General features: G+C 40.9%; 1 protein-coding gene across 5 annotated transcripts in view; it reads right to left on the bottom strand.

The window, feature by feature from the left end:
• Positions 1–15,023, bottom strand: part of Lekr1 (leucine, glutamate and lysine rich 1) — a 183,175-nt gene that overhangs the window by 63,087 nt on the left and 105,065 nt on the right. For 4 of the 5 annotated variants that reach the window (XM_006972624.4, XM_015989713.3, XM_042279112.2 and 1 more), the window contains 2 exons: positions 11,429–11,510; positions 1,577–1,654 (listed from right to left, as the gene is read on the bottom strand). In XM_006972624.4, coding sequence (XP_006972686.1) covers positions 1,577–1,654; positions 11,429–11,510 — 160 coding nt within the window. The remainder of the gene's footprint in view (positions 1–1,576; positions 1,655–11,428; positions 11,511–15,023) is intronic. The other variant, XM_076574196.1, reaches the window with a different exon arrangement.

The following is a 15,023-nucleotide window of genomic DNA, read 5'->3' as shown; positions in this document are numbered from 1 at the left end:
GGCTGTGTCACGATCACTGCTCACTGTTCTCATTCAGGTCAGGTCAACAACGACAGGCAGTGACACGTGGGCAGAATGACATGAAAAACACGCAGTTTGGGGAAGAAACTGTCAGTTGAAAGTTGCTGACGGGCAAGTGCAGACAAAACAGTTGTAACCGTTATAGAGATTCGGACGACTCAAAGGAGCTGCAAACTGTACCAGTGGGAAAATGGGAAAGACGCGTCCCCCCTCCCCCGCCCCCCATCAAAAGCTTTGACTTGTGAAAATGCATGTTTACTTAAAAGAGAAGCTGAGCTGAGAAGGGTCCTGAGGGGATTCCCTGTTTGAAAACCACAGCTTTGGAAAGCACTTTCTCAGATTCAGGAGTGTTATGACAGGAAGAGGTTGGTAGCAGAACCAGGCAGTGCCATCTACCTGGTGCTGGTTTTCTAGACACGTAAAACACAGGGTTACCAGGGAGTCATGGAGGCTTTCTCCCAAATAATCCACAGAGCTGCTGAGGCTAGGTAATTGTTGGAAGGTTTGGTTCACCACAAGGAACCCTGAGAGGCTACGGGTAGAGTTGTGAAGGTAAATCCTAAACCGCAGTGGAGAGCACAGGGTATCATAGAGGCCAGGATCATGGGGTGTCTGATGAGGAAAGCTATAGGCGTGGCAAGGAGAAAGCCCAAGAGAAAGGCTACATGCACTGCAGGAGGCATGCTTGGGGGGACAGGTGACGTGGAAGGCCATCAGAGCCCAGATAATTCTGTCACAAGCCCCAGATGTGCGACGTGGAACTGTAGCATTTGGTGTTTGCGTTGATGTGTTTGACTTGCTACAATACCATTCCTCCACTTGGGATGGGAATGCTTACTCTGTGGTGTTATATATTAGAAGTGTGTAACTTGCTGGTTTCTTATTTTACAGTAGCTCACTTAAGGAGACACTGGATTTTGGAGCCGTGTTGGGATTTTTTAAAGGCTGGGTCTGCACCCTGAGATGAAAATGAGACTTCAGGGGCCACGTGGAATGTTATGATGTAATGTTTGGAAGTCAAGTTGACAAGGAATGGGGCTGCGACTGTTCGTCTCCCTGTCAACTTGGCAGGACTCAGGATCATCCCAGAAATCCTTCTTTGGTGGTGTCTATAAGACTGTTCTGAGAAAGGTTTAACAGAGGAAGAAGAACTACCCTGAATGTGGGCGACACTATCTCATAGGCTGGGGTTTGGACTGAAAGAAGACGAGAAAGTAAGCCGAAAGCTGCATTTATCTCTGTTTCCTTTTGACGTCCACCTCATGTTCCCACTGCCATGTGGACTGACGCTGTTCCTTCCTAAACCATGAACCAAAGTGGACTCTTTGTCCCTTAAGTTGTTTTTGTCACAGCAAAGAAAAAAGTAGTGACATCAATGTCAGCAGACACAGGAACCATGGACAAGGCAAAGATACAGAGCTATCAGGAGGTCCAAATTAGGTATTACATATATAAGCAAGAAAACAACAGGCATGTACAATCTCAATAAGAGGATTTTAGAAATATGGTTTAAATTCAGTTATTAAAGTGTTTATGAAAAATTTGCAGTATATACCTTGACTCAGAAATAACAGACTCAAACTTCAGTTTCCTAAGTTCTCTTTGACAGTTATCAGCATCATTAGATTTTTTCCTAAGACAAAAGTATTTTGAAATAGTTAAAATGCATTATTTCAAAATAACATGTTTTTTTATGTTTTAAAGTCTTCATATTATTATTACTTAAAAATACACTTAAATACCCAAATTACCGCCTATCAGATAGACTGTATTTAACCAAGAAGAAAACATTTTGAACATTATCAAACAAGCCCCACAACAGAACAAACCAGATCTTATCAATATTACAAACTGATCAAAAGTGAGGGGAGTCTAGAGAAAAAAAAATGACTCTTGGGATGGAGTGACACTTATATGATTGAAGTCATCCTGCCATCCAGGGAGCAGCATGTAATGGCACACCGGTAAAGCCACAGAACACGTGGTGGCATACAGATTAATAGAACTGGGCTGAGTTTAGTTATAAGAGCTAGCTAGCAAGAAAATTGAGCCATAGGCCATGGCCATGCAATTCATAATTGATATAAGCCTCTGTGTGTTTACTTGGGTCTGAGCGGCTGCAGGACACAGGAAAACTTCCAGCTACAGGGAAGTGAGGGGTTAAACCTAGGGACAGCTTAGGAGAGGGAGTCTCCAAATAAACTCCGCTGGTCTCCAATCTTCAAGTGCACAGGGCAGATTCCACACAGCCCAGGTGAAGATAAAATAACTGAAATGAGATGGAGCTGCTGCCCTAGAGACAACCTGTGGTATAAGACCAACCAAGTGACTTGTCTGTGCAGTGACACCACCTAGTTTTTTATTGACTTGACACAAGTAGGGTCATCTGGGAAGAGGCAACTTCAGCTGAGAAAATGCTTCCATCATACTGACCTGTGGCATTTCTTGATGAATGGTTAATGTGAGAAGGCCCAGCCCACTCTGGGTGGTGCCACCCCTTAGCAGGTAGTCCTGAGCTCTATAAGAAAGCAGGCTGAGCAAGTCAGGGGAGCAAGCCAATTAGCAGCATTCCCCCACAGACTCTGTGTCAGTTTCTACCTCTAGGTTCCTGTCATGAGTTCTTGCCCTGTCTTCTCTTTTATAATGGACTGTAAACAATAAACTCAAACAAACCCTTTCCTTTACAAGTCACTTTTGGTCATAGTGTTTATCATGGCAATAGAAAGCAAATTAGGACACTACTTGAGATCAAATCATGTAACAAGTAGATGTACATAGTGACAGCATGATGCTACCAGGTCACATCCTGTGTGCCAGATAAAAAATGCACACAAGTCGTCACAACGGTACTGGGAAAATCAGAGCATAAACAGTTATATGTCAAAAAGAGCAGACGTTCCAACAACAGAGTGTCCAGCTATGTTAGGAGGGCAAGCTAGAGATTCACAAATTAGTAATGGAGATGGTAGGAAGTTTACTGTGGTACAGACTGTTAAATGAGGAGTGAGAGCTGCTAATAAAATATAATCATGTTACAAGGGTCCATAAATTAGGAAACGAACCGTTTTAGACATACAGTCTGTGGCTTTCCCTCTCCATGTCTGTGGTTTTGCTTTCTGAAGTTTCTGTTGCCCTACTACAGTCAAAAAATAATAAACTGAATGTTCCAGAGATAATCAGTAAGTTTTAAGTTGTACAGAATTCTGACTACTGTTATGAAATCTATTGTCCTACCCTATTCCACCAGGGCACTCATCTCTTTATCCTGTGTGCTCACATTATTGATTCTACCCATCTCCAGTTCTCTTAGTCCTGCTCAGGTGTCAGATCCACTACTGTGTTTATCCCAGTGTCTGCTTGTAAGTAATCTTTACATGGCAGCCTAGGACCGTATCACAATGTCACTTGTATCTCATAAGATAGTGAACACAGTACAACAAGACATGAGAGAGCTCAGTCCTATAACTTTCATTACACTATAACTCTGCTTTTAGTTATTTATCTTATCTTGTGTCTAAAACATAAACTAAACTTTTCAGTGGTACACAGGTGTGGTGGTTTGAATGAGAATGTCCCCCATAGGCTTAGATGTCTGAATACTTGGTCCCTAGTTGGTGGAATTGTTTAGGAGGAATTAGGAAGTATAGTCTTGTTGGAGAAGGTATGTCACTGGGGGGTGGACTTTGAGGTTTCCAAAGTCCAGTGCCTTGCCAGTGTGCCCTTCCTCTGCTTCTTGCTTCTGGATCAGGCTGTGAGCTCTCAGCTGTCCCTGCTGCCATGCCTTGTTCCACCATCATGAAAATGTAAGCTCAATTAATGCCATCTTTCATAAGTTGCCTTGGTTGTGGTGTTTTATTACTGCAATATAAAAGGAAGGAAGAAGGTACAGGGAAAACTGTGTGTGTGTGTGTGTGTGTGTGTGTGTGTGTGTGTGTGTGTATGTGTGTGCATGTGTGTGCACGCGCGCGCGTGCGCACGTGCATGTGAATATGTGCACATGTGCATGTGTGTAGGGTTTAATACTAACTATGGTGACTTAGGACTGAGCATTTTTGTTTTGTTTTTTCAGACAGGGTCTCGCAATCTCTGGCTGTCCTGGAGCTCACCATGTCGACCAGATTGGCTTGTAGCTCACAAGGATCCACACACCTCTACCTCCCAAGTGTTGTGATTAAAGGAATATTGCCACCACACCTCGCTAGGCACTGAGTCTTGAAGCACAGCCATTGTGGATAAGTGTTGGGCAACTACTGTATTAGTTACTAATTGACAAATTCCAAGATATTTTAAACAAATTTGCTCCTGTTGCTAAATTCATGAAAATAACACAATCTTCAGGAAATATATAATCATACTGAGTGAAGTAAGATTCTGCACAAACCTCATTCTTATTCCTGTGGATTCTTGGCAGAGAACTGCAAATAATTCTAACAATTATTTATTCAGTTCATTTAAACCAATGTCAAGTGTGTGCATTCATATTTAACATGAAAAGGATAATTTTATGGTCCCATGTTTAATTTCTCAATTCCTAATAGTTTGTTTTTCATAATAATTATTTTTTTTCTTTGATAGATATAATTCTGAATATACTTAGTGGATATCAATTACAACTTTGATATCTTCTGTTTGCTAATTTGAATTTCTTAAGGTGTTAAAGGTTTCCTTCCTGAACTCTTAGTCACTTTGAGGGGTGGGATGGGGCTTAGAAGAGTTTTTGCCATACACTTAGTTTCTGTTGTGTTCATACTTAGCCTTACAATTCTGTTTATTTTTGGAGGTGAGGTGAAGGGGCAGTTTGCTACCTGCTGCGGGTGTGAGTTTTGTCTTGGCTGTGGCTTTCAGATTCTGGTCTCTACATGCAACGCTATCTTGGCTGACTGGAGGCTTTTGATGATGGGTTATCTGGCTTAATTGCTCTTCTTCATATAACCTCAGAAAATGCAGGGTGTGTGATTACCCCAAATTATATGCCAAAATGGATCCCATCAAATGGGGGTGTCTAGAGGAGTTTTTACAAACTCCCCAGGATTCACTAGGTCTCATGGCCTTGACTTCCTAATGGGTGCTGAGAAAGATCCTGCCTATTGCATGCCTACCATTGCCAGTATATACAACTGGCTTTCCTCTTGTTCATGCCTTCATAGAGTCAATTCTTTTGTTGTCCTCTCTGTATATCAGCTTTCAGAAGTTCCTGAATAATTCTCATTCATGGCAGTCATTCTTGTAGTCTTATTTACTTGTCTTTATGTTGATAAATATATACATACTGTATATATATATATATATGTACATATATATCCTGATATATGTGCATACAGTTAATATTTATTTGAAGGTAATACAAATATATTTCATATCCTCATATGCATATTTAAAAAATTATACCTAGGATCTTGCATGACAGGCAAGTTTTTTTTTTTTACCACTGTGCATTATCCTCAGCCCTTTTTCTATTTTTTATTTTGATACACAGTCTTGTTAAGTTGTTCAGGCTAGTCTTAAACTCACTCTGTAGCCCACTGTTGTATAGCAATTTCCTTCCAGATAAAACATTCGATCTTGAAGAGAAGTTCCTTAAGATACAGGATGTTCTAAAGGGACGTGAAACATTCCACCATTCAGGAAAACTAGTTAAGCTTTGGAAGTAAACAACTTAAAAGATTCAGGAAGTCCCTAAAACTGACCAGATTCACCAGCACCTTCCCTGCCTAAGTGTATATAAACCATAATGATGGAAAGACATTCTCAGACATGCATGCTGAGTTACCTGAAAGAGGCAGAACAGCTATGATGGTTATTCTTAGTTATTAACTTGACTACATCTGGAATTAACTAAAATCCAAAAATGGAGGGCACACCTGTGAGGGAATTTTGTTTAACCTGAAGTAGGGAGATTTGCTTCTAATTGAGATCCTTTTTTAGGTAGGAAGACACAAGCCTTTTATCCAGATCTTGAGGTGGGAAGACATACCTTTAATCTGGGTTACACCTTCTGCTGGAAGCTATATAAAGCATGGAAGAAGGAAGCCTTTTTTTCTTTGCAAGCAATTCTATCCCTTCATTAGTATCAGAGCCTACTTCTTCTGGATGCCAACATATACTGAAGACTAGCTGAGACATCCAACCTCACTGTATTGAGCAGCTACTGGGTTCTTGAACACTTTGTTCACTGCCAGCCAATGCGGGATTAGCTGGACCACAACCTATAAGTCATTCTAATAAATACCCCCTTCTATATATAGAGAGATTAATTTTGTGAGTTCTGTTATTCTATAGAACCCTGACTAGTACATCAGCTAAGCTCTTGGAAGAGGCAGAGACCAACTAAGCTACCTAGAAGAAGCTCAGATAACCTAGCTACCTGGAAAAGATATTCTCCAACCTACTGAGCTGCCTGCAGGCTGTGCAGTGTACTCTAGGTTTCCAGCTTTTGTGAGCTGTCACTCATGCTGAGGTAGATTTTTGGTGATGCAGCTGTCTTTGAGTCCTTTCTGCTCCTAAAAGTAACCCCAAAAAGCTCATTTCACCAATTCGACATTAATGGTATCCTTTCTTTGGTTGATAGTACGTTCCCCACCTGCAGTGAAAAGATGCTTGTTCCTGGCTGTCCAGGAAGTGTCACACATTGTGCAGGCATGACTCTAACTTGTGATCATCCTGCCTTCATATTTTGAGCAGCTAAAATTATAGGCCTGCACCACCAGGGCTAGCTATAAAACTGCACTTTACAGCCTTCTTAGCTTTTATTATTTTGGTATTGTCCTTCCTTAATTATGTAGATAGTATGATAAAGATAGAATTTCTAGAAAGTTTTATTACTGACTTCCAGAGCACACGCTGCTGCTTTCCTTGTGACATCCATTGCAGCTATTTTCCTTGTCTCAGAATCTCAGTTATCACCCATCAAGATAGATACTGCTAGGTCAAGGCTCATTTTGGCAGTCCAGTTCCTCTTGCCAGTAATTCATTTAACAGAGAGGATGGAATGGGCTCCAGACAAACAGAAAAGGGGAGAAGGCTGTTTGGTGGTTTTAGGGGAATTTCCTGCAGGTTCTTTTACCACTAGATAGCCTTATTTACCACAGGATTGGCTACAGCCACATTCTACGCACAAGGGACCATAATCTAGTTGAAGCCAATGCTGAAGGCAGCAGGAAGGAGACAGGAATAGTGGTCTGAATAAAAATGGCCTCCATGGGCTGACAGGAATGGAAATATTGGGAAGTGTAGCCTTGTTGGAGGAAGTATGTCACTGGGGGGGTGGGTTTTGGGGTTTCAGAAGCCCCAGCTAGGCCCAGTGTCTCTCTCTCTTCCTGTGGATCCAGATGTAGAACTCTCAGCTCCTTCTCCAGAACCATGTCTGCCTGCATTCTGTCTTTTTTCCTACTATGACAATAATGGACTAAACCTCTGAACCCAATTAGATGTTTTCCTTTATAAGAGTTGCCATGGTCATGGTATCTCTTCACAGCAATGAAACCCTAACTAACACACAGGAGTATCAAAATCCTTGATAATATTGCTGAGCCTCTGGATCAACCAAATCAGTCACTAATTCACTTCAGTGACTGCAGCCAAAGCCTCCTAACTGATCAAAATAAAAATCAGTCGTCAATTATAACACATGACAATGCTGGGGATATGGCTCAGTTGGTAGAGCACTGGCCTAACATGCATGAGGCTCTGGTTCTACCCCCCCCCCCCCCCCCCCCCGCCACATAAAACTGAGCATGCCTGTAATCCCAGTACTTGGCACTTAGGAGATGGAAGCTGGAGGATCAGAAGGTCAAGGTCACTCTTTGCCACCTGGCATGTCCCAGGCTAGCCTAGGCTAAACACACAAAAGAGCCGAAAAGCTAGCCAATTCCATTTATGGACTGCTCCTTCCTCCCATGATAAAACAACAACAAAAACTATATCCAACTATTTTTAAAAGCATATGCTTTATTCTTTATTTTTGTTTTACTTAATTTATAGTGCTAGGAATCAAGCTCAAGGCCTCCTACATGTAAGGCAGGTTCTCTACTATTTAACTATACCCTCAACCCTAAAACAATTTAAACAACAAAAGAATTACATTAAATTGAATAAATAAAGGTGACTCCTATTCCCAGCACCCACAAGTCAGGATTAAAATTTTAAAGGAAGCTCCTACACAATTTTCTAACTTCTAAAAGCCCAAAGAGGTTTGAGTATGTATAGAAAATCTCTAAATTATTAATCAGATTTTGTAAAACATTAGACTCATTTATTTTATTTTATGTGTAGGAGTATTATGTATGTATGTATGTATGTATGTATGTATGTATGTGACTTGTGTGTCTAGTGTCCTTCAGAGGTCAGGAGAGGGCACTCGATCCCCTGGAACTGAAAGTAGAGATGGTTGTGAGGCACCCTGTAGGGAGGAGACCTGAACCCTGGTCCTTTGCAAGAACAATAGCTGCTCTTAACTGCTGAGCCAGTTCTCCTGCCCCTGCACAGCAGATTTTTGAGTAAATTATTTCCACTTCAAATTTATCATTGGTCAAAACACAAGTTCAGTTCTAACCTTTTAAAAAATAATATCTGCAGGGACCTTCTGACCTCTGAGCACGGTGAGGCCTGCCGGGCTTTGATCCCAGGGATCCCCGCCCCAGCCATTTACGGCAGGGCGGAAACAGAAAGCAGTGGGGCACAGACGACGGGGTTCAGACATGCGCAGAGCAAGGCCTCTAACACTAGGGTCCGTTTTAAGTGGCTCGTTTATAACCCACATTTTCTGAATGTGGGTAGGTACTCGCTCCGATCTTCCCCTAAGCCAGTCTCCTGTGGTGGGAAGCAGTACTTCTGTAAGCTGGTCTAGCAGCGCGGCATTTCTGCAATCATACGGCAATTCTCTTATGAGCCATCAGTGTGACGGACGGTCATGAGGTGGCATGTTTCCTCCTCAGCTCCACTCTGCCAAGACTCCTGTCAATTCTCAGTACCAGGTTACAGAGATGATAAAAATACAATTAACAAAATAGCAGAGGGCTTGTGTTAATGTTAAATGGAACGGCTCCTGGTAGATGCAAAGGATTCTGTGCAAAGTTACTCTGGAAAAAAAAAATCTCAGTTTGTGTAGCAACCAATAAGCTTTATTATTTTTCTTCCATTTGGCATCTCTCTTACTTTTCCAAGAATCTACCTATAAGCTAAATTCTGGTATGATCACAAATTCTCTCTCAGCTTGGCCAGGTGCTATTCCTGGCCTGTGACCTCTTCACTTCTCCACTTAATTTTTTTAAGATTTTATTTTAAAGTGTGTGTGTGTGTGTGTGTGTGTGTGTGTGTGTGTGTGTGTGTGTGTGTGTGTGTGTGTGTGCAGATGAGCACAGGTATCCACAGAGTCCAGAGGAGCTGGATCCCCTGGATCTAGAGTTACAGGATGTTCTGAGCTGCCTGATAGGAGTACTAGGAGCCAAACTAGGGTCCTCTTGAAAGTGCAGTATCTCTCCAGTCCCCCTCCCCCACCACTTCCTGAGCTCCAAGAAGTGAATGCTGGGCCAGTGAGATGGCTCCAAGGTAAAGGCACAGGACTCTAAGCCTGAGGACCTGAGTTCAATCCCTGGGACATACATGACGAAAGGAGGGAACTGACTGACTCGCATACGCTGTTCTCTGACTTCTTTCTATGCATGTGCCATGGCATGCGTGTGCACACACGCGCGCGCGCACACACACACACACACACACACAGAGTAACAACAACAACAATAATGATAATAACAAAAGGAGCAGATGTCACACAATAGCTGTGGTCTGATGAGGCTGCTTTCTCCACAAGATTTCCATAAGTACACAGCTCTTCTGATACAGACAGAGTGAACAAGGATTTTTTTCTTTTTTGTTTTGCAATGCCATCTTGTCTCTTTTGCATGTTTCTTATCTCCCAGAACTTACTTTCATGCCTGGGGAAGAAGAGCATTAAGAACTCTGTCTTCTCATCCCTTCACCCCAGTGTCCTACACAGGCAGCCACACCTCCGGGCTTACTGTTCTATTAACTTCTTGTTTTTCTAAAACCAAATCCTTGCTACAACTAATCTAACTAGCCACTAATTTGATTGGACATTTCTGGACTTTGTTCTTTTTTATGTTGTTCAGTATTTGATTAAACACATTGTTCTTAGGAACAGCCATGGTCAACACAAACATTTGGTCGCTAAGCATCCTAAATATTTATATTTATGAGGCTGAGCCTTGTGAACTGAACAGGAACTGAAACCAGAGCTCCCAGATTATACATCAAGAAATAGAATGGTGTATTTTATTTTCAAAGATCATTTGCATTTTATTTTAGCATTAAAATTATAGATATACCATGTTTATGTAAAGTAGTCTTTCAAATTCCTGTAATAAATTAATTTTTAAAACAAATACTTTTCTGGGTAATTTTTATAGTGTATGATGCATCTCTCTCTCTTTCTTCCTCTCTCCTCCCCTCTCTCTCTTCCTCCCTATCTCTCTTTCTTCCTCTTCCCCCTCTCTGTGTATAATGCAAACCTCTGTATGTGTAGAGGCATGGGGCCCATGTACAGGTCTTTGTCTTCCATCATGTTTGAGATAGGGTCTGTGTGTGTGTAGAGGCATGTGTGTGTAGAGGCATGTATGTATCATGGGGCACATGTTTAAGATAGGGTCTCTGTGTGTGTAGAGGCATATGTGTGTCATGTATATGCCATGGGGCACATGTTTGAGATAGGGTCTCTGTTCTGGCCTTTGCTAACGCCAGGCTTCCAGAGGTTCTCCTGCTCCCATCTTATCACAGAAACACTGAGGTCATAGACAGGTGCTACATGCCTCGCTTTAAGTGGGCTCTGGGTATCCAAAACACAGGATTTCACACAGTAAGTGCCTGATCCACTGAGCATTTTCCCACCTCTGAACATGTTATAAGGTCATTTTCTTATCATTTGCTTTCCAATGATTCTTTCTCATTTTCATAAAACATAGTCAACATTTCAAAAGCACTCTGTTTTGAATTTAAAATTAGATATTTTAAGAAATAACAATTCAGAAAATTTAAATATTGTAGACAGTAAAGAAATGAATACAAGGGGGAAAATGAGATAATTACTTCATCTGAACATCTAGAGAAATCACTGATATGCTAGGTAACTTCTATACTTGATTATAGCCAAGAGGCTGAGAAACAACTCTATACTGGGGGACTCATAAGTTCTATACTTCACTGAGATAAAATGGTGACAGGTCCTTTAATATTTAATGTAGGCCACAAGAGAGCCAAGAGAAGCCACAGCAGACCATCACCTACACAACCATTGCCCAAAGACGACACACTGGGTCTTTACAAAGTCTTTGTTTTGGGACACATCGATGGACAAGCCCCCCCCCCCTTAGAGCTGTTTAATATTGCACCTTACATGAGCGTCTCTTTACAGCTGTCCAGCTCCATCGCTGTCTTCTGAAGTCTCAACCCAAGGGCATCTACTTGACACTGTAGGTCTGAAACGACACAGCATGCTCCTTAGTATACCAGGGTCGCGGTTTTCCACAAACTAAACCAAACTCTTCTGAAGTTTCCGTTTAGTTTCCAAAGAACAACACAAAGACCATTGCCTGTATGGTTCTATGCAACATGCTCGTGGTTCACGCAACACTCCATATACCTCACATGTCTTGGCCCTTTCTCTCCTTACCATCATGCTAATTTATAGACACCTAATAAGCTAACCTTTCTAGTGTTTTCAAAGGAAATTTGTGTGGCTGGCACACTCCAGATATTTCTGATCATTTGGCTTACTTCTTAAAATGTTTGGCCCTCTGAGCTCCTTTTTCTGTTCCCAAACCAACTGAGTCTTCTGGGTAGAAATGAAATAGACAAATCATATGCCAGGTGCATGTTTGAGAGTTTGTTAACTCTGAGTAGTATCTAAAAGGCATTTTAATAACTTTAAGAGACAAGAGAATACTTTGGAAATTGGCTTCCACATAGTCTTCATTTAGGAAATTAAGGAAGTATTTGAAGAGAGTTATTCAAGAAGCCATGTGTAATGTGTATAGAGTTTTGTCTTAGGCAGAGTCCTGGCGCTAGGCGACTGTGAGTGTGGTCTGAACGCCACTCCACGGACAGCCTATGGGTATTTAACACTCTGGAAATCACTTAAGGTATGAAAGGAGACTACACAAAATGGACTTAACAGTTTATACAGAAAAAAGACATTCAAAACAAGGGAATTGTAAAGTTTTTATGTTCTAGCCACCTGAAGTGTTTTAATATCCTACTTTTAACCTATTTTTAATAGTAAACTTGAAATTTTTTATGCAGCACCATAAAAAGCACATCACCAAACTTCTGTTAATCTTCAACATTTTTTATCTCTTTTTTTTTAAACAATGGGCTAATTTCTCAAATCAGAAGTAAATTCATTCTAAACAAATGTTCTCATAAAGATTTACCAGGCATTTATATTAAAACCTTTTTTTATCTCAGTGTTTTCAAAAACATTATTTTTAATTATTTTAATGAACATATAAAATTTTGTGTCTATCATGTACACCATATTTTGAAACATGGATACAATATGGAATAAGTCATGCTTATTATTAAACCATGTACTACACCAGTTCTTATTTTTTTGAGGTGTGAACACTTCAAATTTACCCTTAAAATTATTTGATGATGTTATTAACTAATAATGACCATGCTGCACAATAGTCCTTAAAGTTCACCACCTAGCTAATGAAATGTCTGTTTGCTTTGACCAACGTCTCCTCACATGCATTATTTAACTTTATCCCTTCAAAATGCCAGACAGGTTCGAACTGTCTCATTTTTCAAATGAAGAATGAGAGGGGGGGGAGGGAGGAAGGGAAGGAGAGAGAGAGAGAGAGAGAGAGAGAGATCCTCTCTGGGTCCATTGTCCTATTCTTGAAATCAGAAAATCAATCAGCTAGCTGCTAAACTTTCTGAAGATGTTTAAGTCTGCTGAGGGGAAGACCCCTCAAAACAAGATTCAATTCCTGACTTACTAATGATATTTTCAGGGTACACTTTTTCCCATTAATGGAAGAGAAAATAATAGGAAATATACTTTTTGGTAAAAATCTTTCAAAGCCCGGAAGCCTTATTTTGAACGGTCTGCACCATGTCACTGTGTTCTTAAGCTCCTGTGGGTCAGACACGCTGCCGGCCGGCAGGTTTTGACGCAGTCTCTGGAGAATGAAGAGGCAGGAGCAGGTGTTCACTGAGGGCATCCTATGTCCAAGTGCCAAGCATGGAGCCTTGCTCTGCCTTATTTCATTTGTGGCACAGTTACCAGAGGAGGAAGCAGGTATTTTGGTTTTTCCAAGTGGAAAGAGGAAAGAGGAAAGTAATTGGCTTCCTAAAGTTCACTCAGCAAGCTGTGGCGTGATTCAGTGGCTCACACCGAGTCCTGCCTGAGCCTTAAGTCTTTCTTGCTCACAGTGACTCTGGAAACACAAAAGCCACAAGTGAACAGTATATTTGTCAAAGGAGTGTGGTGAGTGGTGTCTGGACCAGCTGTAGTCTCTGGACTTCTAAGGAGATACACTTTACCAAATAAGAAATATTGTTTTACTAATGAAAGCTAGAAAGACATGGTGTCCTTGTGACTAATTTTATGGGGCTGACAACACTGAGGACAAGTTTGCTTTCTTGTTGAATGCTCTTTGTACTTCTGTCAGGATAGAATCATAAACTAGATTAAGCATGGATCTGAGCCCATGGGATAAATTTTGTATTATTTCTAAGTGTGGCTATAGTTAAAACTGATTAACTTTAAAATAAATCCCCAAAGAACTGTTACTTTGTATGTACATTTTATGTAATTAATTCTCAATTACCTGAGAGTTAGTAGAATAGTAGATGCTGAAAATAGCCACTAATTCAAGCTCACTCTGGTAACATTAAAAAGTATTCTAAGGCTCACACTTGAATATACAGATGTGCCAGAGTTCCAGAATTTACCAGGTTCCCACTGAGACAAAGCATGCCAAGGACCCTATGCATGAGTAATGACAGAGCTGGTGAACTTCTGTGGCTCTTTACCACGTTTTCTCTTCTCTTCTCACTTTCAGGACAAACATAGGTGAACCTTTGGGTCACAGTGCAGAACCAGCAGAGGAAACACTGTCCCATGACTGTTTGCCACGTGTCTTAAAACAGCTCTGAATATCGGTAAAGTAAATAAATGTTTCACCTTGTAAAACAAGAATCCATGAAGGTTGTTGCACCAAGTAAACAGAAAGAAAAATATAAGCAGTGCCAGTAACGAAAGTATTTTATTTAAGGAGAAAAGAGATCACCTAGAGCTGAGGAAACACAATTCATTACAAATAACTCACAATGTAAAAAGCCCCCTGGTGTGTTATTGGGAGTTGATTCATATATTTTCATGGCTGCTTTTCATTTTTTGGTAGTATTTTTTATAATCAGGAAGTCCTAAGGATTATTTTAAAAAACAAAAACATAGGATGTGTCTCTTTGGTTCTGAATGATGTGTAAGCATCACACAGACTTATTAAAGGTTCTGGTAGATAGCAGGGCCCTTTGTTTTCCGAAGCAGAATGCCCAGTTCCTGTCTTTAATAAATAAAGGAACATAGTCAGGATAAGCAGCAGAGAGTCTAAGCCACCTGCACAAAACAGCTCCTTCAGTTTCTGAGGCAAGGAGTTCTTAAATAAGTGTATTGTTCTGTGCAGTCCTTCTCTATAGTCAAATAAATTCAACTTCAATTTTCTGTCATTCAGCATGACATTGGATTATGAGGCAAGAGGCCCTGAATGACTGCGAAGAGAAAGGAAGCATTGGCTTTAAACACCATGCAGATGTAAGGCGGAACCCATGGAAACAATCCAAAATTCACAACAGCACATTCTACTGTGATGTGACTGCGTTCTCTGCAGATATTAAATACGAAGCAAATGATTTTAAATGAACAAAACCAAAAAGAGCTCTTAGTCTCTCTTCATACGAAGCAGCTGCTGGCCGGATAG

The sequence above is a fragment of the Peromyscus maniculatus genome, chromosome 6, assembly GCF_049852395.1.
Source record: "Peromyscus maniculatus bairdii isolate BWxNUB_F1_BW_parent chromosome 6, HU_Pman_BW_mat_3.1, whole genome shotgun sequence".
Taxonomy (NCBI): Eukaryota; Metazoa; Chordata; class Mammalia; order Rodentia; family Cricetidae; genus Peromyscus; species Peromyscus maniculatus.
Note: the sequence above shows the minus strand (reverse complement) of the source record. Positions and strands in the feature narration are given on the sequence as shown.